General features: G+C 41.7%; 1 protein-coding gene across 2 annotated transcripts in view; it reads right to left on the minus strand.

Annotated features, from left to right (window-relative positions):
- DENND5B (DENN domain containing 5B) overlaps window positions 1-25727 on the minus strand; it is a 188782-nt gene that overhangs the window by 30279 nt on the left and 132776 nt on the right. For both annotated transcript variants that reach the window (XM_019544624.1, XM_019544623.1), the window contains 5 exons: window positions 11931-12024; window positions 8405-8536; window positions 6451-6603; window positions 5587-5665; window positions 1864-1945 (listed from right to left, as the gene is read on the minus strand). In XM_019544624.1, coding sequence (XP_019400169.1) covers window positions 1864-1945; window positions 5587-5665; window positions 6451-6603; window positions 8405-8536; window positions 11931-12024 — 540 coding nt within the window. The remainder of the gene's footprint in view (window positions 1-1863; window positions 1946-5586; window positions 5666-6450; window positions 6604-8404; window positions 8537-11930; window positions 12025-25727) is intronic.

The following is a 25727-nucleotide window of genomic DNA, read 5'->3' on the forward strand; positions in this document are numbered from 1 at the left end:
TTCCTGCCTGGTGGGGGGAAATCCCCACTGTCCCCTGCTGCATGGGGGGCTCTTCCAAGAGCCCCTCAAAGCCCTGGGGCCGCTGCAGGAACTGGTGAGTCCAGAGAGCTTGGGGGGGCTGGGGTTTCTCTTAAAGGGCCAGAGCTGGGGCAGACAGAGCAGCCAGGGGGTGGGGAGGGCTGGAGGAGCAGGGGTCAGGGAGGCCGGGGGCTTGTGTAGAGCCCCCCATGCAGCGTGGGGCAGTGAGGATCCCCCCTCCGCCAGGCAGCACCCAGTGAGTAGGGGCTTTTTAAAAAAGTGTTGGGAGCTGGGGCCAGGTGGGGCAGCCATGGGGGGGTGGGTCTGGGAGAGCAGGCAGGGGATGGGGCCCCATGGTCCCCTCCCCACTCCTTCAGCCCCTACTCCCCTTTAGGAGTGCCCTTAATCACATCTTTTCTGACCTTTTTCTTCATATTCTTTTCTCATATTGGAAATTCTTTCCAATGTCAGCTGAAGTATCAGGAGGTTGGCTTGAACTGGCAGCAAGTTAAAAAAGGCCTGACTGCTCAAGTGAGGATGACTCCAAGAGGAACTGCCTACTACTGTCAGATCAACCTCCAACTCTTTTTATCCCTGTGGATGTTTAGAGCATAGCTCAGTAAAACATAACTGCACAAATGAGACTGGGGCCAGATTGCAGTCCTGCCTAGAAACACTGTGCCATACACGTGTAGCAATAGGCTCAACCATACCATCTCCTTTTGCAGCATATAACAAAATCAGGAAGTATTTGGCTTTCAAATACAGCAAAGAAAACCAAAGCCAGTCCCAGTTTAGTGTCATCTGGGTATCTTCATGACGCTTCTACTTTGGTTTAATGAAAAACCTTAAGTTTCCCTCCTTTTCTCTGACAATGCCCAAGTAAATCTGGTACTTGTGACAGCACTGGAATTTTTGACAGCAGTCAATGCTTTTCAATCCTCACCAAGACTGCCTCCTTTTGTTTTCAGGCTCTGGCTGTCTTTAGAGTTATATTGGGCTATGTGATGTTCAGTGTTACTTTTTCAGTAGCCTTACACTAAATTGCAAGTTCTGTACCCCATTACTGGTGTTCAGAGTTTCCCAACTGCTGAATTATTAGCCATAATTTAAAATCCCCCATGTTAAAACACAGCAGGTAAAATATTAACTTAAGATTAATAATGTCAATGTTAGTATGTTTCAGCTGTTTAATTATGTAATAGGACATTCATCTGATAACTTATGCTACGTTTAAAAAACATCTATAAAACAGCATCTACTTCAGTATTTTTTGTCCTAATTTAATGATAAATGCACATCTTAGGAATACTCAGAGAACTCATTAAATTTCAATTTCTTGGTATCATTTTCAAGGGCCTGTTTCCATTGGAATGACAACATGTGATAAAATGGCCATTTATAATAAATGAATGAGCACATTCTCCCTTGCTGGGAGATTTTTACCTCTGTCTGCACTCTCATTTTAACAATTTTCCTTAGCTAACCTATATTTTCCTCTTTCAAAACATACAAATGGAAGGTGCCAGGTAATCAGGCAGCTCTGCTTAGATTTTAAAGAATCTTTGCTACTAAAAGTAGAATATAGGCAATAAAAATTAGAAATCCCCAACTCACAATGCACAAGCCTCATTCCATGGCTTTTTAGTTGAAGTAAATCAAACGAGCATTGGAAATAAAAAGGTTTTATGAGATATAAAGGTCATAAGAAATAGCACTAAATGAATTTGAATATATACTTATTTCATAGTATAAGGATGAATTCAAAGCAAGTGAAGAATATTTTCGCAATATTTATTACTTATTAATGCAATAATCCATACTTTTGGGAGTCAAATACAGTACCTCATGTCCTGGATAAGTGAGACTCTCAATGTTGGCAATGTAATTCCTGTGTCAGACTTCCTTCTTTCTGGTCCCAGGGCAACTGTGGAGTGGAAAAACGAATGAAATTAAAACAGAATTACAATACTTGGATTTAGTGATTTCATCTGTCAGGGGCCAGGGGAGTAGGCCAGACAAATTTCTCCCAGATGGCCCCTGAACGGACCTGGCTGCTAGCAACCTAACTATCCTAAGCTGGTCCCAGTTGCCTCCATTGATTGTGGATTTTTGCTTATAAATAGCAGCGTGGGAAGTGCCCGGGATGTTACTCAACAGGACAGATGTCTCCATGTAGCCTGGGGCTTCTGACTCCTTGTTCTCACCTGTTTTCCAGTTCCTGGTTCCTATTTGTTTCCAGTTTCCTGGGTCCTGCTTACTGAACTTCTACTTCCTGGCTTCATCCTTGTTCTTGATTTCTGCCAGCTGGTTCCTGCCAGCTGAGTACTTGTTCCAGACTGCAGCCCAGACCCATTTGCTCCTGACTCCAGTCTAGACCCATGCCTTCTGATAGCTAATGATTGCCCATGTCTCAGTCCCATATAGCTATAGCTGCCTGCTCCAAACCTCCCTGGCTAGTGACACGAATCTGGGTCCCTGTGTCCTGTTCCTGACACCACCCATATGCCCCCCCTCACTCTGGGCTTGTGGTTCTCCCCAAGATCACCACCTACATCCCAGCCCCTTACAGACTTTGGCTTCCTGACCCACCTGCCCCTGATCCCAAGACTACTTGGGATCCTGGGTTCCCTCACCTTGCCTGTTCCTGATCACCTGGGTTGAGACCCTTGGATGGTCAAGTCCTAACTACCTAAGAGCTAGTCTTCCCCTGGCATCTACATGCAACTGTAGAAGACATTCTAAACCAGGGGCGGGCAATTATTTCAGGAGGAGGGTCATTTACTGAATTCTGGCAAGCTGTTGAGGGCTGCATTTCCCTCTCTGTCACAGGGAAGCAGGAACAGCCCCATGGTCCCAGGCCAGAAGGTTTCTGGTTGGGGGGGCAGGGCTGGGCAGGCCTTGCTGCTGGGTCCTGCCACCAGTTTCCTCTGAGCCCTACTGCCCCTGGGTCCTGTCATCTTTGACAGGCAGCCAGGAGCAAATAAATATTAATTTTCAAAAATTTTTAGGGGCCCCGTGGGCTGGATAGAATGACCTGGCGGGTTGGATCTGGCCCTTGGGCCGTATTTTGCCCACTCCTATCCTAAACTGACAATACTGACAAGTGCAAGGTGCTGCACCTGGGGAGGAAGAACCAGCAGCATATCTACAGGCTGGGGAACTCCATTCTTGTCAGCACAGAGGCAGAAAAGGATCTTGGAGTCATAATTGATTCCAAGATGAACATGGGCCACCAATGTGAGGATGCGGTCAGTAGGGCCAACCACACCTTGTCATGCATCCACAGATGCATCACAAGCAGGTCCAAGGAGGTGATCCTCCCCATCTATGTGACAGTGGTCAGGCCGCAGTTGGAGTACTGTGTCCAGTTCTGGGCGCTGCACTTCAGGAGGGATGCGGACAGCATTGAGAGGGTCCAAAGGAGGGCCACTTGCATGACCAGGGGACAGCAGGGCAGACCCTACGAGGAGAGGCTGTGGGACCTGAATCTGTTCAGCCTTCACAAGAGAAGGCTGAGAGGGGATCTGGTGGCCATCTATAAACTTACCAAGGGGGACCAGCAAGGAATGGGAGAGACCGTGTTCCCCTGAGCACTACCAGGAGTAACTAGGAATAACAGCCATAAGTTGACTGAGAGTAGGTTCAGGCTGGACATCAGGAAGCACTACTTCAGAGTCAGGGCAGCTAGGATCTTGAACCAACTTCCAAGGGAAGTGGTGCTTGCTCCTACCTTGGGGGTCTTCAAAAGGAGGCTAGATAATCACCTTGCTGGGGTCATTTGACCCCAGCATTCTTTCCTGCCATGCCAGGAGGTCAGACTTGATGATCTGCTCAGGTCCTTTCCAACCCTACCAACTATGAAACTATGAAACCACTGATAACTGCTACAGCTGCAAGCATATTTAGGGATGTTGCTCTGCAAAGTGTTTTCCAATTTGTTTCCATGTTATCTAAGTTACTTTTTCTTTCATTAAACCAAGGACAAACATGGAGATTTAAGATGAATCATCTAATGCCTCCTCTTTCGCATATAAAATATATGCGTGTTAATCTGTTCCAGAATGACTTAGTTGATAAAATTCTTGACAGTAAACTTGTACAACTGGAGGTGCTTTATTAATTTAAGAGGAATTAAGACTAGCATATTAGACGCTAAGAATATTGAGGATTTCTGAACTTTGGTATTGTAAGACTAATTTGCAAGACTTGCTTTGCATTCTGGAATTTGTGCCTGCCAGTCAGATGGCTTGGTGGCTGCCCATTACTCATAGATACTAAAAAGCTTTAGCAAGTAAGAGACAAATTTAACCATAGCTACAGCCTTAGAGCTAATCCTGAAAGATGCGTTCCTTCAAATCTGACTTGCAGAATATGAGCAAGATCTCTGAAAGGTGATAATGAAAAAGATGCGACTCCTTTCCCAAAGGTTAGTGAGCTGCCAAGACAAAGGGAAGAACCATATGCTCATGTAGAAATATTAACATCCCTCTTACTGTAAAGTATTTTATGAAGTGCATTGGTTCTGTCCTAAAGGGAAACCTGGATCCTAGTTACATATCCTCAGATACTTATATCTGATAGGTTTGTGTGTATAATGCTCTATTTTCTGGTAAATTCTCTTTAAAAAATGATTAGGAAATGTATCCTATACCAGGTCAAAGCTCAGACACCAGATATGCAATTGGCCAGTAAGTTCCATTACAGTCTAGAACAGCAAAGTTTGTCCTCTGGGCACAGGTAGGACAATTTTCATAATTTATTACCTGGGTTAATAAGCAGGTTATGGATGAGACAGAAACATCTGCTTTTGTAATGCTGTTTCAAGAAAAAAAGATTTTAAAAGATGTGCTTGTTTGTGTTCTGATTAGAACACGTCCGTGCAGGCTCAATTAACCTAGTTCTAATTAGAATGCTCCAGCATTGCCTCATGGTCATGTGTATTAAGCCCCCCTTTCCCCACCCCCACATATTTTAAAATGGCTATGGGGGTGCTTTATTTAAACCTCATCAAATGAGGTTTAGATAAAGTGTCAGTGAGCTGTTTTAATTAGAATGGCTGTCTGAGAACTGCTCTAATTAAAATGCTCCCCCTGTAAAGCACACGTATAGGCAGCCTTAAATATCTTATAGAAAATCTACAGTAATACAGTAATTTTAATGGGTATTTAAGGAATGTGGTAAGACAGACTTGAAAAATATTAGCGTCTCAAGTTGACTCATGTTTTCAATCACTTTACGAATGTTACCACCAACTAACAGAAGCTTATACTTCATTTCATACCTTATTCGTTGTTTAGTTTGAGTTAAAATGGAACTAAGGGAAGCATAGCTGATGATTTTCCTGAAGGTGAGAGTTAGTATGGCAAGACATGTGGAAAATACTATATTTGGCTCAGAGGTCAAGTAAATTTCAGAAAGATCTCAAAATTAAGTGTGACAACAATTATCAATTATACATTGATAATAGAAAACTAACACAAAGTGCTTTTGGTCTCAGTCCTACCAAAATTAACCTCACTCAGTGGTGCAAGATACCATATAGAGAGTGAACTCCTGAACACTCACTTGGCGACTCTGCATTATGTTCTTGCTTCTCTTCCCTTTCTTGGTATTGAAGCAAATGGGACCACAAAGCAGATTTCCCCTAGAAAAAGAGCACTTAGTAAAGTTTAAAGAGCAGGAAGGAGGTTGTCAAAAGAAAAATGGTGATGGTTTTATAGATCACAGTATGTTGATTTAATAGATCAAGAAGATCAGTGTGAAGGCTGTTTTTCAAGTCCTTTGCTCCTAGATTAAGGGCACCAGTACACAAGCAGCAAGGCTCATAATTACAGCATGGTAATTACTATACTCCAACAGACTCCAATGTCTTGTGCATCAGCATCCCCATGCTTAAAATGGCAGTGGGGGTGTCAAATCAGTTTTAGTTAAAGTGACTTTGCTGCTATTTTTAAGCGCAGGGACACTGATACACGAGATACTCCGGGTGCTTTAATTACAGTGGCTATCAGAGCTGCTCTAATTAAAGCACCCCGGTTTCCTGCCTGCTCCTGGAGCACGTGTATAAATGCCCCAGGAGACCAGGGAATAGGAAAGGACAATCCCAATTTAACACTCTCCAACAAATCATGTAGCCTTGCGTGGCTCCATTATTCCTTTCCTCCATGTTCTTACCCCAGCCTTCTACTCCTGAGGTTAAAGCTAAAAGTATTATTTTATGACATTATAATTACAATTGGTGGAAAGATGCTCTTCAAAGTCTCAAAAAAAATCTTAGGAGTTGACTAGCTTACTCAAAGTGTTTAGATAAACTCAGGCCTACTTAGAGAACCATGTGTTATTTATATGGCTGAGGGATGGATTACAATACATACTTTTATTATGTACTAAATGCCACAATCTATAAAGTGACTTCTTAAAGTTATCAACCTGTTTGACTTGTAGTCCATGGCTCCAGATTCTTTCCAACAGGTCACAAAGACTTGCAATCAATGTGTTTTCCTCCAGACCTGTTATGTTGGCCTCTCCATGTCCAAGCTCTACTGCTTCGTGGCCCATCTTCTCTACCAGCATACGTTTCGTCTAAAAGACAAAATGTACAGAGAATGTCATCCAACAGACTCGGAAATTTGCCAGATTAGCCAGTTTCTAAGAGTACATTTTCTGGATTGAAGTCATACAGTGCGTCCTGAATTCTGATTAGTGTTTCTACTTCCAAATAAAAAAAAAAGAATTAAAGGGAAAGTGTCCAAATAAAGTTTACCATAAGGAATTTTAAACTCCATACACTATGACTCATGCAAATACATGTAGATGTTAAACTGTTCATATACAGAGGGCTTTTCTAATAATCCCAAGAAGAAAGTTCTACTTCAGTAGCCTACACAACAACTGCATAACCTGAACAGTTTCTCTTGGACTGATGGAGTCTCCCAATACTTGTTAGAGTGCAAATCACATTTTAATGGAAATTACATGGACACTTTTCCTCCAATTTGTGATCAAGCAAATTACACCTTTAAACATAAGAAATGCCATGCTGGGTCAGACCACAGGTTCACCAAGCTCAGTACCCCATCTCTCTTTCAATGGCAGAGTGTGGATGCTAACAGAAAGAATATTAATGCAGGGCCTATTCAGACTGCTCTGTCTCATCCCTCTTCTCCTCTAGCTTTGCAGGGTTCAGAGGCCTAGGAATTTTTAATTTGACTAGCTGTTTCTTTCCCATTTAATTTCTGCAACCAAACAACTGCATATGTGGAAACATAAATACTGAAGACAGTAATCTTTTTGTTCTTTTTCACACAGTTTAGCACCTGGAAATTACAAGATTGAAGAGCTTCTATTTAGTACTCCTTTTGCCATTACAGGGTATGTCTACACATGCTATTAGCAAGCAGCAATAAATTCTGCTGCATATTGTGTTGGATTTTATTGCTTCAGGGCATACCATCAGAACATGAACCCCAGACCACAGCACACTGAGCCAGGTCGGAGCAGCCCCAGCTAGCCAGGTCGGAGTAGCCCCATCCTAGAGGACCCAGGATGTCAGCCTGTGAGCCTGGGGCTGCTCCAACCTGGCTCAACATGCTGTGGAGGGGCTGGCTGGGGCACAAGGGCAGGCAGCCCCCACACTGAAGCACCCTTGTGCCCCAACCAGCCACGTCAGTATCTACATTTGCCTTGTTGCAGAGCAAAAAACACCACAGCATGATAATACTTGTATTTACAAGTACTACTTTGCTGCAGAGTTTATTAGTTTCATAGATTTCATAGACATTAGGGGCTGGAAGGGACCTCATGAGATCAAGTCCAGCCCCCTGCCATAGGCAGGAAGTCAGCTGGGATCAAGTGATCCCAGCAAGAAAAATGTCCAGATGTTTTTTGAAAGAGTCCAGAGTAGGTGCTTGCACCACCTCTTGGGGAAGTCTGTTCTAGACCCTGGACACTCGCACCATAAAGAACTTTTTTCTTATGTCTAGGCCTTATTGGCCTTCCTGGAGCTTATGGCCATTGGACCTTGTTATCCCTTAGGGAGCTCTGGTGAACAGCTGTTCTCCCAGGTCCTGATGTACCCCTCTTATATAATTATAGGCTGCTACCAAGTCCCCCATGAGCCTTCTCTTTTCCAGACTGAAGAGTCCCAAATCCCTCAGCCTAATAGCCCTGGACGCATAGACGTGAGACGTTTACTGCAGAGCTAATTAGTCTACTCTGCAGTAAATGTCTCGTGTAGATACGCCTCAGGAAACCATCTCTAGGGATTCATTCTTTAAAATCTCTAGGCAGAGAGTTATCAATAAATTCCGTGGGAGAAGCTGCAGGACAAGGTTTATAATAAACTACTAATTAATGGTAGAATACACTTAAAAAGAAAGATTACCTTCATACGGCATTCTTTCAGTAATCCCTCCACAAATTTCCAGTTTGTTTGAGCAATTACAGCTGGAGAAAGATCCGAGAGTTTGGGCTGCCTTAGATTTTTTCCTAAAGTTCTTGCCTCCTGCATATATTTCTAGAAGAAGCAGAATTAGCATAAGTATGAAAAAAGATAGTGTCCTAATTTCATTAATCCTAGAGAAACAAATGTTGATATAAAAAGTCAGTGAATTATCTTAAGTGTAGGAGTGGAGAAGCATAATACTTTCACTGGACAGCAGAAGCAGCAAGGGATTTTTCTGTGCAATATATATGCAGTAGCAGCAGTCAGACAAGAACTAACTAGAGGACTGTGGTGTTAGCTACTTGATACAGAGTTAGCTGAAGTGTTAATAACTAAGATACCTTCAGTCAGCAAATTTAGTTAATCCAAAACTGCACTAAACATGTCTTTCCATTGTTGCTTGATTTTTGCTCGCAAAAAATTAAAATCACTTGACCAATTTGATCTGATTATGGAGGCGAATATAAATCCCAGTAATTTTAATGAATGTTTTACTTAGACCATCTAGGTAAAAAAATTGCATAGGATAAGGAGGACAATTTAAAAAGATTAACTTTCTTGAATCACTGGCGACTTTAAAAAGTCCACGTAATAAACAAAAATGATTTTGAACTCTTTTTGGAAAATGATATTAACATAAACTACAGAGAAAAAAACATTGGCACTTACTATGCAATGTAAGGCCAAGGTTTTAAAAAAAATAAAAAAAAAGGATTTTCTAAGTTAGGCTGTTAAACCCATCTCAGTGACTAGATTTTTCAGAAGACTGAAACACTCTCTGTCATTAATCGTAATAGCATGAACTTCAATCAGAATGTCACTAACTGGGCCACAACAAGCTGTCAAAATATAAGTCCAGTGCTTGATATTCAACATCATTTTTAAAACAATTCCCCATGTTTAATACATGTAACGTACTTTTTTTTGTCAAAAAAACAAAACAAAACAAAACAAAACGAGCCAAGCACTTAAACTCGGCAAATGATGATAAACTGGATAGTCTGTTAGAATGCTGCTGAATAAAACAGCTTAAAAACAGTGCTAATGTTCTTATATTGCAAAAAGTAAATGCTTCTTATATCCATGCAACACCTGACACTTTCTCACTTGTTTCCATCTAGTAAATGATGCTCGCACTTAAGGTCCTATATGCTTCAACCACCACTCGGCTATCAAATGGGATGGGTAATGATGAATCCTTCAGAGACTCAATGCTGCTGTTTAACTGGACGGCTGGGCTTTCTGTTGAGTTGGGCAGTACACAATGTCTTTACAGCACTCAGACATTCCTTTCTTGGCAGAAACAGATATTGGACTAAGTTGCTTAGTAAGAACAAAACCCAAACTCATATTGCTGCAAGTTAAAATTTATTATTTAAAACAAAAAAAAGTGGAAGATCATTGCAAAATGCAAATCTGGACTTATCAACTAAGAATCAGTTTAAACAAACTTTTCAAACTGAAGATAAAAAAGTTTACCTAATTAAAACCCAAGCACGTTATGGGTGAATAAGTCTAGAAAGGTGAAAGCCAAATGAAAAACTGAGACAATATTTTAGGCAGTAACATCAAGTTGCAACTGAATGAAAGTATGCTGTTCAAATTGTAACCTCAAAATAACTTTTTAATTTAATTAGTGCCAAAATTCACATAATTAAATAGTGAAAAAGTAAAGGGACTAGCTAACAGAGAGATCTATTAGGGGAAAGGAAATAAAACAAATTCAAAGTGCAGTTATAGTCTGAAGATTGTGTGTGCATGGGCATGCACACCTATATGTGCATGCACCAGGGGGGAAACAGACAAGCATATTCTGTTTCTTGCAGATCATCAAGCCATATCTGGTTATCACATTGACAAACATTTTTAATTCTGCTAACTTTATTGGTCTTAGAAGTTTTATAGAAAAGCCAGTGAATCAAGTACTATTACCTTTACTGGCAACCTAATTTTGCAGATTGGGGGGGGAAAACAAACACATTGAATTTGAGACCTCAAGCTGAGTGTATAAGCCTAACAATAAAAATAAGTCTTAAAATGGTAAATTTAGCTAGAGTGTGAATACGCAACCCCATGACTCCATTTCTATACTAGTTTTTCTGAGTATAACCACACTTTATTAAACTACAGGGGTGAGTGCACATTCTATGCTAAGGAGAGGTTCCAGTGATGTTGAAGGCAGTGACTTTGTTCTAACAATAACTCTCAAAGCAGCTTTCAGCAAGAGCAAACAGAACATACCAGACAGCATTCAGAGAACGATTTTTTAGGAGGTCGTGCAGGAGGGGGTGGTCCCTGATCCCACTCCCAGAATGCCATTGAGTTCTGACGAATCAAAAGCTCCTCCGATGGCTAAGAGGAGGCAGATACACCAATGGCAGAAAAAACAGAGAGAGAGGAGACAAAGCAAAACAAGCATGCATATGATCCACAGCAAAAGGAAAAAAGGAAAAAGTAAATACATGACAAAGCACTGAGAGAGTTATGTTGATACACAAGACAACATTTAGAACTGTATTTGTTGTCAGATGAAAACTAGTAATAAACGTTTACAAATGCCATTTGCTTTGTTTCTGTGAAAAGATATTTGAACTAGAGTCTAAGAATGGCAATTTTATTTGTTTTTTTTTTAATGGCAGATGACAACACTGGTCAAGTTTAGTCAGTAACATTTGTAGCAAAACAGCACAAACGTTTTATTTTTGCTAATGATGAATTAAAAAAATACAGATAGTTAAAAAATATGGAAGGAAATATATTTTTAAATGAAGGAGAAACTTAAGAAACAGGAAGAAAAGCACAAGCAATTAAGGATTACAAGATGTGTGGGAATTTTCAAGCTTTGGGCACAAGTAATAAAACATACTCTTACTGTTTCAAATGGACTTTCTAATAAAAGTACTAATCTATTCAATACACAACAATACAAAGCCTCTACAACAAATCCTGCCTCAGTCTTGAAACAGTCCCTTTGTTTATCTTAAGGTCTCTACAAAAGTTAAATGCATCATACTGGACTGAATCCTGCAACTGCCTTCACAGATGTAGAGACAGGATTGGGTTCTAGAGCAGCAAATAAGCATATGAAATACTGAAATACTAAACTGTGACCCTGTATTGTAAACAGCTAAATAAGATAGAAAAATTAAACTGCAAGTCTGTTCTCTTTCCTTTCATTTGCATATTGCAGTATTTGCAATCATGAACTTTCAGGTATGGTAACAGTCCAACCAATACACACCAATTGCAAGTTCCTTTATAATTTTTTTCCTTAAAAAATAATATCCCGTTACATTACTATGGAGATAATTTTGAATATTTTAAATGTGCTTTTGATACAAACATCTGCAATGTCCAGGAATCTAATAGTTACAAAGATGAATGCAAAACTTATGGCAGGTATAAATCAAGTTACATTCAAGTTCTGGGTTCAGGTCTCCTGGTGCCAGCAGATACCACCACATACCTCTCTCAAATCATTGTCCAGTCCAATATGTTCTGAATGTTGTCTGAGGCGATCTTTCCTACGTTGTGCTGTAGCACTTCGACTGGCCCACCGACTGAGAAATTAAAAGGGGAGGAAAAAGAAATAATGTAACACAGGAAATTGCATGGGAGTTTTTGTCAGTAGCTACAGAATCTCTCTAGGAACTGAGCCTTACAAAGCAAAAATATGTAACAACACCTGTTAACTGTAATAAATATTTGTGTTCAGGAATTCGTAACATCTCTGAAGGTGCAGGACATGGTGCAAGACAAACTATGAGCCTGGGTTTGGGTTGGGGCCAGGTGGCAGACTGCCAAATGTTACTGCTAACTGGCTGACAGCACTGTCCAGGAGGAGTTAAGCTGGGGGGAAGTGTATGGCTGTTCAGTCTCCCGTGAGCAACAATCTTGGTTGTTCCCGAGTTAGTTTTTTTTTCCTGGAGCAGCCATTTTTGCTCTGGGAGAAAAAGCTTGAATATCTATCCACTTTTGTTTGCTACTGCGAGAACAGCAATTCGCTCAGTAGACACATGGGGCATTTTTACATGTGCTCCTTCCACAGCACAGGGAGCTTTTAATCAGTGAGCCGTGTTAATTAAAAGCACCCAGCACAGAGTCTGGTGCAGATGTATTAGTGGTGTAGTGCACGTCAGCGCTGAGAAAATGGCAGCAGCATGCTTTGCGCTAAAGCACATGGAACGTGTTTTAGTTCAAAGTGTACCTGGACTAGATGCAGCACTGGGCGTGTCAATTTACGTGGATTTCCAGTGCATCAGAGCAAACTCGGTGCATGTGTGTAAATGCCCTGAATGTCTGTCCGTGGCCCTAATCAGAATTCTGGTCAGGAGCCACAATTAAGCTAGTTTTTAACCCACTCTTTTAGGGAGGGGGAGTGGGGAGGAACATAACATATAGCATATGAAAAAAATGAACTCCAAATGTTTAAGATGAGATGAGTGTTCCATGTATTACGGGTTATTTCCTAGACAGGTTTCTGGCCAGCATCTGTACTAACTCTTTCAATACAATAAATCAATATCATCTTGTAACTGTCTAATGCACGTCACACGTTTTACAAATCTTTACACTTTGAACCAATTACCTTTGGCCAAGAAAGTTCAGCCAAGGATAAAGAATCAATAAGAATCAAAGCATGGCCAGGAAACAGAACATGACTGTTCCTTTTAAACCAAGTCTGTACAACTTAACCAAAAGGGTTGAAATACACAGTTCTTAAAGTCTCTTGGGATTGCAATACATTTTTCAGTTTGCTTATGTCACTATATATGACATATATATCTACAGGTATCTAATGAAGCATTAACCAAGTTTTTATTCTTTATTAGCAGTTTGGTAATTAAATTGGAAAATCATAGATATCCTGGTCTAGCATGCTCAAGTATTACAGAAGAATACATACAAAGGAAAACCACGTGGCTGTATCCATAGAATTTTTCCACAGAATGTTGTTTGTGGGAGCAGGGGGTTGTTTTTGGTTAACATATTTAAAAAATGTTGTTTTTTTAAGGAAGCTTCTAACTTTCTAGAAGCAACATCCTTTACTTAGTCATCTCTGCACATTTCTCTCTTGCACTCATACCGAAAGCAAAAAGTGCAACAGAACTTTCACACAACAACACCCATGGGCTACTGGTGCCACCTTAGCCAGGGTGGGCACGTGTCCCCCTGCAACCAGTCCCACCGACCGGAGGGGGGATTCCCCCATGAGCGATCCAAAAGTGGCTGCAGTAAGTGCAGCAATCAACTGATGCTTGCAGAGAGGGAACTGGCGTTCCCACCTGCCCATCACCTAAGCAGCGAGTGTGGCCATCAGGGGGTGCACTGGTGCTCTCAGGGGGTGCGTGTGCACCCCTGTGCACCCCCTATGTGTCGCCACCGGTCACACACTTCACTCACCTTTCCTTTCAAATTATTTCTGAGAGGCCCTTTCTATCAAGGGAAACTGATCATAACAGCTTGTGTGAATGATGTTATTCTACAACAATCTAGTTTCCCATGTAGGCACTCTATGCCAGACTAGAATGGTTTGCCAGACCTGAGCTTTTAACACTTCTTTCCTCCCCTTTCTCCCCTCCCCTCCTTTTCTACCCTTTGTCTTCCTCATTTCCAGCTATTTCCTTTTTCACAGACGGCATTTTTTTCTACCTTGGAAAACTACTATAGTAGTCTCTCCCTAACTTACCTCTTTTTTTTTTTCTCCCCCTCCCTTCCATTTTCTACCTTTTGTTTCCCTAATTTCCACCTATTTACATTCTCACTGATATCCTGTCACACTTCTAGCTTCTTCATTCCTTGGTGTCTCAGACCAACAGAGATTCCCTATGTCTAAAGAATGGCGATTGCACCTGAAAGCTTGCAAAGAACTTTTTTCCAACTACTCAGTTGGTCTGATAAAAAATACCACGTGTACTCAAAGAACCTTGCCTGGAATATCTCTCCACCTGGGCATTGCATTGTAGCAGAGGGCGATTCCAGAACAACAACTGTGGATTAGCTAACTGCACACATAGTCTAGTCATTTTCCTCATATAGACAAGCCTAGAGCAACATGTCAGAGCCAATAAAAAGGTGCTAGACTGACAACCTTTGGAGATTTAGGTTTCTGTTTAAATGTACAACAAATACAGAAACAATAGAGAGACTCCAAGTTTCCTCAACTGAGGAGAAATTACCCAATTCTGGCATCATCTCAATAGGCCTCTAGCCTGGTATTAAAGGCACACTTAAGGATGACAGAGTAGGGTTTTTTATGCTACTTAAATTGTTACTCCCACAGATTATAACTAGATAAGAAAGACATCTATGAGCAAGGGCTAATTAAAGCCAAATGCGATGGTGCTTTCTGTGATGCTGACACCAAATGGATTACAGAATGGAGGGAAATTACTAACCCTGAAATTACTGGCCTGTCAGCACCTACATTACAAGATGGTCGTGGCTTTCCATTGCTTTGCCGCACAATGGACTTGCACCAGTGAATCAGTGCGCAAGCAGCTGTTTCCTCACTGTTAATCAATTGGGCCATTTCCTCTCTCAAAATGAGCATTTCTATCTTTAGTAGTTTCTAACTAAAACAAACAAACAAACCAGTTCCCTGTAGATGAAATTTCTGGAGTTTCATGTTTCTGTAGATTAGTTAAGGTTAAAGAAATTATGCCAGCAATTTTCTGATGAACAACGATAACTTGTCAAAAGTAGCTAGATAGGTTTAAAGACGACTCAGAAAGTTAAGAGTTAAGAGTAGTACCCCACTGCAGTCTCTGCTTCAGTGGGCATCCTGTGCATTTTAGCAGTTCTTTTGTGTAATTTTACTCATTTGACTAGGCCAGGGTCTGTCAACCACGGGTATGTGTACCCCTGGGAGTACCTGAACTGGAAGTTTGCACACTGTGGCCACCACCACTACACACCAGCCCGGGGAGCTTCCCCGCTCCGCAGGGGGGTGCCGCTGCCTTCACCCCAGCCTGGTGAGCTTCCCTGCCCCGCCCCAGCCCTGCTCCTTGGAGCCTGTGGTGCTTCATCCCTGCCTGCCTGCACGCCGCCCCCACTTCCCTTCTGTGTGTCCAGCCACACACCACCCCTGCACCCCGCTCAGTGTCTGGCTGCGTGCTACCCTCTCCTCCCACCAGCATTCGGCTATGCACTACCCTCCCAGCGTCCGGCTGCCAGGGGTACTTAGACTAAAAAAGGTTGAAAACCCCAGGATGAGGCAATTCCGAAACTTTCAGCTAGGACAACAGGACCCATTCGCCCCTACCCAACTATAAATCATTCAGTGGTGCTAGCTCTTGGTATTTTCAATGCTTTTTCCTTTCAGAGTTTCTGGATTCATGTGACCACGTAGGAACTGAAGGTTTATATATATAAATTATACATATGCATATATTCAGAGTCCAGGTCTCGTGGTTGAAGAGAAAAGCTTAAGAAACATGAGCCGTAATGTCTCAAAACCAAACAACCAAAGAAAGCTAAAACTGAATTGTGCTAGATCCAAGTCTTAATTTTGGCAGCTGGGTTTGGCAAGACTGCATTTTACATTCATTATTTCCCACTACCAAGTTCACACTATGGGGTTACTGTAGATGTTCCCATGTACTATAATGAGAGCATGTCAAAGCAGACTCAATTAATTGAGGCAGTCTCTGCTGCTTATGTATTTAGTGTCCCCACACTTCAAAATGGCAGTGAGGGCGCTTTAAAAATGTTGGTGCAGGTGCTCATTGAACAAGCTTTAGTTAAGGCATCCCTGCTGCCATTCTGATTTTTAAACCTCTGTGTAAGGGGTAGGTGTTTCTCCCTGCACTTCTGCTACACCTGATACTTGTTGAATAGTATTGAAAATTAGAAGTGGATGCATCATTTCAGTATTGGAATAGGCAGTGGGGCAGTTTGTTTTTTGGACCCATGACACACAGAAGCTTCCTTAACCACATCAAGGAACTAATAATAATAGCTACCTTTTGTGTAACATCTTTACCAGTAGGTCTTAAAACTCTACACAGAAGATAAACATCATTATCTCAGTTGTATCAATGAGGAAACTGGCACAGAAATCACCCAGGGGACTTGTAGCAGAGCCAAGAAAAGAATGAAACTTTTCTAAGTTTCAGTCCTATGCTGTTTACACTGGACCAGACTGCCTTCTGGCTGGCTTCACATGTCACTCTATTGCTCAAACTATTGCTTATATTAGAGGGGTGGGCAATTATTTCAGGTGGAGGGCCATTCACTGAGTTTTGGCAAGCCATCGAGGGCCACTTGACAGGCAGCCAGAGGCAGATAAATATTAATTTTCTAAATTTTTTAGGGGCTCCACGGGTCAGATAATATGGCCTGGCGGGCCGCATGTGGCCCACAGGGCACGTTTTGCCTCTGGCTTATAATGACTTCTACTACACAAATAAATTAATTTTATACCTGATCCCTCCCACTAAATATTACAACTTAATTTTCCAAACTATGATATTTCAGACCAGATTTATATGACCCAATAGGTTAAAATATTAAATGTTTTATTCTTGCCTCTTTATCCCCCATTTAAGTCTTCACAGCATCTCCCAAGAGGTTCAGAGTTCCAACGGCATGCTCATACTTTTTATTTTCCCCTCCAGTCCCCTTTATTAGTTTGTCATCTACTCAGTGAACAAAAATAAAGATCTTCTGACATGGGTGGAAGAGACAACCCAACAACTTGGAGAACTGCTCCAAACAAATAGTACTGACAAGTTTTTTTGCACATAAAAGAAACAGCTTAAGCTGTTAGCAGAACATTTCAAAATAATTTTGATTACCATATTTGCTTGTATACCACATTCCCCTTCCCCTCCCCTGCAATCAGCCCTCCAAAATTGGGGTGTGTGTCTTAAATAGGGAAGCTTATTTTTTTTGCTGGAGTAGAAGCATGGAGTTTTTGCTCCAGTGGTTGCCAAAATGGCTGTCCCTTCTTTCAGGCCTAGAAAGCAGGAGGGGTAGAGTTCACTATTAAACTTCTCTCAGCTTCTAAAGAATTTGCAGTAGGTCTTAGCTGAGAACTTTAGCCTGGGTCTGAAAAAGTAATTAAGGTGGCTCAGGGCAAATGAGCTGGTGTGAGCAGTCTGCCATATCTTGATGAGGTTTGTGGTATAGGAGCAACACTATTATTTACAAGAATGTAGATAAAGAGCTATTCCTACTAAAGAAGTAACAATTTTGGTACTGCCCCTGTTAGGATCTTGGACAGGGGTCAGCAATGTTTTTGGGCAGAGTGTCAAAAACACCCACAACCTCAACTTGTAAGATGCTGGTGTGCCAGGGGTGTATGATGGGGGAGGCTGCAAGGAGCCCAATCCTTGTTGTGGCAGTAAAGCCCCATCCCCACCATCTGCCCTGAGGTGCTCGTGCCAAGCAAAATGCCTTTGTGTGCCACACTGGCGCCCGTGCCAGGGGTTGCCTATCCCTGGTCTGGGGCCTACCCTTGATGCTATCATGCCACACTAGGAAGTTCTTGCTGCCTCACTCAGACTCTCTCTTGAGATGCTATACATCCTGGACACTGTCACACTGTTGGTTCTGACTTTGAAAACATCTTTTTTTCTCCCAACATTTGGCCTTCCCAATCAAGGTGCATGTAATTTGGGGCATGTGGTATGCAAGAAAATATATTACCAAATACAAAGAAATAAGAATTTGTTGTGAGCACTGCATAAATGAAGGAAGCAGTGGTAATGAACTGAAAACAGTGAGTGTGTTCTATTGCTTATGCTGCTTTTGCCTTGTATACTCCTTCACATCAAGCATGCATTTTCTTCATCATTCCTGCTGTTTCCAATAACTGCAAAAATGAATGTTTAGACATAGGGAGGGTACCAAAGCTGTGTTTGTAGCTCAGAATATATATGAATAGTTACATCAGGTATAAGAGTATACAATTATATTGAAAATGTATACCAATGCTTTTGCATAGTAAACCTTCATCATATTGAAGGTAAAGGTGCCTGAAGACAAACTCTGAAAGTAATTTTACTTTTGTTATCCTGTTCTGTTTCTTGAGTTCTCTTTTTTTTGTTATACTTTTATTTGCAGAAGATTCTCAAAGTGTAACATTGCCATAAGTCATTTATGTAAATACTGGCTTTGACTCTGAAGAATGATAGTGACTTACCCCAATCACATCCTATATATTTTAAGATTTTTGAAAGCGTGTTAAAACACTTAAGTCACTATTCCTGTGAGGAGTAAGTGCTTGCTACTCAATTTCCATTAGCAGGTTCCTTTAGTTACCAGGAGACTTAGGGTAATGTTACTTTTAAAAATCACAGTATTTGAGCTAGAGTAATATACTGCTTGCTGAATTCCACATAGGTTAGTTTCATCTACATTTAATTCCTTGCCTGTCTTTATTGGAGATAGGGAAGTTTTTTCCTTCTTCCTAAAAAGACAGTATAGACTCTATTTTTAAAGTGTGAAGCTCATCAGAAAGTCAGGGGTCTTGTAGGATACAACTAGTGATGAAGTAAGACATTTCTGTTGTACAAAAATGTGCAGTGTCCTGATTTCATGAATACAGAAGGGATCAAACAACCAGTGATAGCTTCCTGCTTACAGCACCACAGTGTAGTGCCCACTTTCTAAGCCACACACCCATAATGATTCTGGCTGTCAGGCTTCCTTCTCTGTCCATTTTTAAGCTCCATCTCTGCTTCTTCATCTGAGTAGTCTCTTCTATTCTTACCTGTACCTGTGTAATACCCAGTAAAGCTCTTCTGCCAAATAATTCAAATGCCTGAATACATTGTGAGAAGGCAAGAGAAAAGTGGGGCCATTTCAGCGTAGGAGCCAGAGAAAGATTTTTTGCTTAACGTGGAAATCATAGGGGAAAGCCCTGAAAGGAAACCTATTGAGAAGCCAAGTCCCTGAGAGGGAAAAGTAAATTCACTACTCTACAACACTTCAAATATACTGAATTAGTACACATTATGGGAGGGGAAGAATGTCCTTGAAACTCCCCCCCCACCAAAAAAAATAAAACCCCCAAAAACAAAACCAATTCCATTCATTTCTGGAGTGATAAGTTTCTATAAATCAGGGGTATCATACAATTGAGCCACAGAGGTAGGTAATCTGGCCTGCCATCTCTTTCCAGGGCTTCTCACTATCATATCAGAGCCCTGGTGAAGAAAGGTGCACCAGAATGGAGGAGTGAGAGCAGGAGTAGCTCACTTGTGGGGGTCATGTAACAGTAGCTAGTTAGCCTAATGCTGCTGTTGGTGGAGGTGCTGGTGTGGCCCCTACTGTGATTGCCACAGTATTTAGCATTTCCCATTGTCACTGGCCACTGGAATCAGTGGCACTCAGCAACAAGTGTGAGCAGCAGCGGTGGCTGAAGTAGGGGGGCTTGCTTTTTTCATCCCCTGGTTCATGGCTGTGCCATCACTTCCAGCCATAGCGATGGCTCTTCCTAATATCAGGACACTGGTCCAGGGCACACACCATGGTCCCCACCACTGCAGAGTCCTGGTTTTTGCTTATGCTTTGGCCATGTTGGTAGGCCATTTTGCCCCAGCAGCACCATGAGCAGAGTCTACCAGTCACAACAGGTGTGGCCTGGAGGTACCTGAAAAGCAGGAAATATGGCCCACCAATCAATTTATGCTTGACACCTCTGCTATAAACCAGTCAACTTTGGTAGCCCAGAAATCAGCCTACTGTGATAGTGCTCTCATACATAATGACTGATATTCTACTAAAGACATAGATACTTTTTCCCTTTTCTACAGAATCGTGCTGCCATGGGGAAAGGATGTCAGTAGTAGTTAGACATGACTTGTGGTTGGTTATGGGGTGCACACTGTAGCATACACATCATAAGCTACACACACACTGTAGCATACACATCATAAACTTGACACACATAAACACAGGGTACCTGCATCTAAAACTGGTTTAATCAAGTTGCACATTTATTTAAACACCCTCTTGAACCCAGAGGATTGCATCCAGAGGACTGGACTAGAAAGGAGGAGAAGAGTACGTTTACCTATAGTATGAAGGGAAGCCCCTTACAGATACAGCAGCTGCCAGGATGGATGGTTTTTTGCTTTCTGAGGCATCAAGCCTCGACAGCCTGCCTTTTACTGGCCAGTTATATATGCTTCAAAGAGTGTCTTGGGAGATTACATAAAAAAGAGCTCAATCACTGCTATAAAATTGGTGATCATCAATTGGTTCCTCAGGTTTTTATATTAAACCAGGAGTTTTATTATACTTTCAGAACAAACATGCACTTATGGTATGTGCGTGTACATTACGTACATGCAAACAATCCTGCAATCTATCTGCTCGGATTTTTATGCATTGTTAAAATATCACCAAAAAAGTCAAAATCAAGATCAATATGCTGTAATTTATATTGTTTTGGTGACAATTTAGGATTGGGAGGTGTCTTCAGTATTAGATGTTTAGATTTAACTTTCCACAACAGCGGGAGATGAAGTACGTTTCAGGAGAGAACAGGCTGGGTCCCACTCTCCACCCCTTTTTGTTTTTAGTGTTCTGTTAACAGGAAATCTTTTAAACTGCTGATAGGGAGAAAAAAAAGTTAAAATGACTTACAGCCAAAGCATCCTGTACTGCATTATGTCAGATTATATAAATGGAAGTGGCTTGGAACGGTAACACCCAAAACCAGCCAGTGCTGTAGGAAGTGGCAAAAGCAATTCCTCATGTAGCACTTGTCTCAGAAGTGCCCCCACGTGGTTCATAAGCTGTGCACTTCAGGATGAGGCCTTTTATCAAGTGATAGAAATGCCACATGGGATAAACCTAATAAATAAATACTGCTGGGGGGGTACTGTAGGCTGTGCATGCCTGCAATTTTCACATCAACTTTCATCCCCCACAGGTGACATTTTACAAGTTGTTTTATGACTACATAAAACTTGTGTTTCTGTACTCAGAAAGACATCCTTATTAGTCTTGGACTGGAACTGAACAAAGGACCAAGAAATAGAAGGAGTAAGTAGTGGATTTTAGCAAGGGGTGAGGCGGATTAATGCCTGGGGCCTGGGCCCAAGGGTCCCTGCTAATAAGGGGAAAAATTCCCTGGGAAAGCTAACTGTGCCTGCCAGGGATGAGCGGCACAGTGGCCAGTTTGCCCACTAACTAACCCAGCCACAGTCTCAGAACCATGGAATGGGAACTGAGGCTGGGCATGCTATTGATCCACTTGTTGCAGAGAAAGAATCTCAGCCAAGCATCTCCTGGGGTAGGGAGCTGGGAGCAGCTGCCAGGGCTTGGCTTCCCAAGGTACCTAGGAGATATGAGGCAGCACCCATACCTGACACAGAGACTCTTATCCCAAAAGCGATAAAGCCAGGAGGAAGGAAAGGCTGGAGGAGGCTGTGCAGTTCCCTGGCTGGGGGACCAGCCCCTCTCAGCATAGCTGTTGGACCTCAGAGCTGGGGAGTGGCTGAATCTGAGGAGTAGGTAGACCAGAAGCCTTCAGTAAGGAGGGAATAGTGATGCTGGACCAGTGCTTCAGCAGCGTACTCACTCCCTGTCCAGCACAATCCCAATCCTGGGGCTGCAGGCAGGTGCTGGGAGCAGCTGTGGGTGCAGAGTCAGTGGCTGGCCCTGCAGAGCCAGAGGCTGCTTCATGGACCAGAGCAGCCCTCAGGGTCATCCTCCAAACTCACAGCCCTCAAAGCTCAAAAGCTTCTCTCAAAGCTTGGAAGAAACTGATCATTTAAAAGGTATGACATATGTTCTCATGAGATTTTATATATTTGTATTTTTCACATTTGGATTATATAATTAAGTGATGGTAGCATTAAAATACAGGTGTAATGGGTATATAAATGAGAGAGATTTACAGTGTTTGAAGTTTAGCACATGTTAAACGTTTCAGGAACAATAAAAAAAACCACTAAGATGTATTTTGTAGGCCCACTGCTTCATTTTAATTGCAAGAATCACTAGCGGTATTCTTAGACTTGTACTTGAGGCTATCAGTATGGCCTGTATTTTTCTTGTAGTAGTTTACCATACTGTAGGTACAATGTAAAATGTGTATTTAAAAAAATAGTAAAACAAGAGTCTACCCAACTACTAAACTAAAACATCATTCTTTCTGAGTTATTATACATTTATGGTGATCCCATGCATCTGAATCATTTTCCTACAGCAGCTGTTTTATTCAGTTTTGTGTGTAGCAAAATTGAGTAGTTAATTTTGACATTGCGTGTTGTGCTTTATTTATTAATGCACTGTTTAAGCATTTAACAGGTCTATTCATTAATGCCTTTTGATCAATACAGCTAACCACACTTTATGATGCATTAGCAGATGCATAATGAACAGGTCCAGGGAGGTGATGCTTCCCCTCTATTTGGCCACAGCTGGAGAACTGCATCCAGTTTTGGGCGCCGCACTTCAGGAGGGACGCGGAGAATCTTGAGAGGATTCAGAGGAGGGCCACCAGTATAATCAGAGGCCTGCAGGCAAGGCCCTACAAAGAGAGACTGAGGGACCTAGATCTCTTCAGCAAAATAAAGCTGAGAAGTGATTTTGTGACTGCCTATAAATTCATCAGGGGAGGGCAGCAAGGAATAGGAGATGCTCTATTTCAGGGGTAGCCAACGTTTTTTGGCCCAAGTGCCGAAAAAACCACAACATTTACCTTGGAAGGTGCTGGAGTGCCAACATGCCAGAGCCCAGAGCAGCTATTTGCAGCCTCCTGGCTGCAGCCGACCCACGGAGCCCAGTCTGCTTGCAGCAGGGCTTGCAGCCTCCCAGCCACCTGCTGGGAGCATCCTGGGCTCTGTGGCTGGCAGCAGCTCTTTAGAGTCCAAGTTGGCAGTGGTGCCAAGCAAAATGGCCTTGCGTGCCATGCTCAGCATGCATGTCAGGGGTTGTTGACCCCTGCTTTATTTACTAGGCCCCACCCCCGGAGTAACTAGGAACAATGGCCACAAATTGACGGAGAGCAGATTTAGGCTGGACTTTAGAAAGAACTTCTTCCCAGTAAAGGTTGCCAGAATCTGAATGGGCTTCCAAGGGAGGTGGTGCTCTCTCCTACTTTGGGGGTCTTTAAGAGGAGACTGGAGAAGCACCAAGCTGGGGTCATCTGACCCCAGCGCTCTTTCCTGCCCATGGTAGGGTGTTGGACTCAACCTGCTGAGGTCCCTTCTAACTCTAACATCTATGACTAGTTCCCCTCTTCAGATTCGCTTTCAATTACACATGGCGAGAGCAAGTTAAATTCTACTTTTAATGAAAGCTATTTGAACAAATATTACTGAAATGTTTAACAGGCCTGTGGCACTTATTGTGTTGCCTTTATTAAAATTTAATATAAAGAGTTACTATTTATTATTTGTATGTCTCGTACAAGATTTGCATTTTGTGCTGATGGGTCATTACTGCTTTTAACTTAGGTACAGTAAAGCGATATTCTATGGGGGAAGAACAAGAGCAAAAGGGAGAAGGGGGAGAAAGAGAGAAGTGGTGGGGAAGAGAGGTTGCTTAGGTTGTTTTTTAAAAGAGCTTTATGAAAGTTTCAGGTAGATTCTATCTTGGGTAATATCTTGGGTATTCAGCAATGTATAAAACACATGGCCTCTGTCCCTCCTTGTACAGAAACTAGATACAGGGTAATACTTTACATTCACACTAAAATTCATAAATTTGGTTAGCTGTGTTAGTTTGATGTCAAGCAGAAGGTATGCAACCTCATTAATTTATAAGGCACTCCTCAGAAAATGCCAGCTCTTAGTTTTCACACATTTTTGACTATGGACAAAATAGAGCAATTCTGTTGTAAAGAGCTCAGGAAGACCACAGCAGGTCAATGTTTTGACACTATGGATTCTTATTTGAAATTTCTGGGTTAATCTTGTGAATCGTGTAGGTATTTGCACAGTGTTCACACAGAGGCGCTCCCTTAAAAGAATCTCACAGAAATCCAAGATATCATGACACTGGTTAGAATCATAAGACTTACCAGTCTGGAGAAGCATGAAGTTTTGTAGGCAACAGCTTACTTCATCAGATGCTAGAATAATATCACATATCCAATTTTCTTTACAACCATGAACTGATCCTAAATATCTGTGTCAGGTGAATAGGTATGGAATATTCATGTTTAATAGAAAATGAGGCACTGAGGGTATAGCACCAGGCCTAGAGAGATCCGTGTCAAAGCACTGGTTTATACCTCAGTAAATAAATGTCATCAGTAATACAGAAGCCAGAAGGTAGACACATAAGCATGCTTGCAGAAATGGTATGAGTATGAATAGACTTAATGGGGGATGTGATAGAAAAATAAGAGAAAGGAAGAGAAATACACAAGGAAAGGGGAGAGGGTGGTAGATGGGAAATATGGGAGGACAGGAAAGAAAAATAGGGCAAAAGAGACGGACTGAAGTTTAAAAATATGCAAGCTGAATAATCTTCTCCTCCCGCTCCTGAAGAAGCCCCATTCATTTGTTCTTTGTAGGGACTCGCTGCTCATTCTGCATATTGCCAAGGCCCTAAAGCATTTCCAGCTATGATGTGCAATCAATGTTTTCCCTGGAAATATTTAATTTAATTTATCAAGGTTCATGTTATAAATGAAGCTACCAGATAATTAAACAAGCTTTCTATTTTCAAGCTAATTGATTGTTTTACTTTGATACTGTAAGCATATTTGATTAATTAAAATTTAAAAGGGTTAACTAATCAAGTACCACAAATCATTTACATAGTCACGTTTATTTTATTATTATTATAATCCCTTCACCACATGATAACTATAAAGGTGGTAAAAGTCCCATTTTTTTTTAAACTGGTACTCTACCTGAAAAAAGTATCACATTTCAGCACAGGAAGGGATCATGTGGTTATTCAGTGGTTGGCATGGGGGGGAACATGGCTCAGGGAATGCAAATTGTAATGTCGCTCTGAGACCTTGAATTAGTCACTTAACAATTTACTACCTTCTACTGTAGAGAATTTCCAAAAAACTCCATCCATTCCATGGGATCATAAAAATAATTGAATTTCATGGGGCACTGCCACCCTTCTTGTTTCTTCATCTAAATTCTCATCCTGTACATAGATGAAATGCAGATGAGCATGGAAACTAAATTTGAGGTGTTCTTGATATTGGCCACTTTTTCCTCCAGTAAAAATAATTGGTAGATTTGGGGTAGCCTTTAGCCACCAGCCCTAGGTGCCCCCCCTTTGGGTGTAGAAGAAAGTTTAGGTCCCCTTTTCAGCAGAATGGGTAAAAGCC

This window comes from Crocodylus porosus, unplaced genomic scaffold (genome assembly GCF_001723895.1).
Source record: "Crocodylus porosus isolate Cpor-Errol unplaced genomic scaffold, CroPor_comp1, whole genome shotgun sequence".
Classification (NCBI taxonomy): domain Eukaryota; kingdom Metazoa; phylum Chordata; order Crocodylia; family Crocodylidae; genus Crocodylus; species Crocodylus porosus.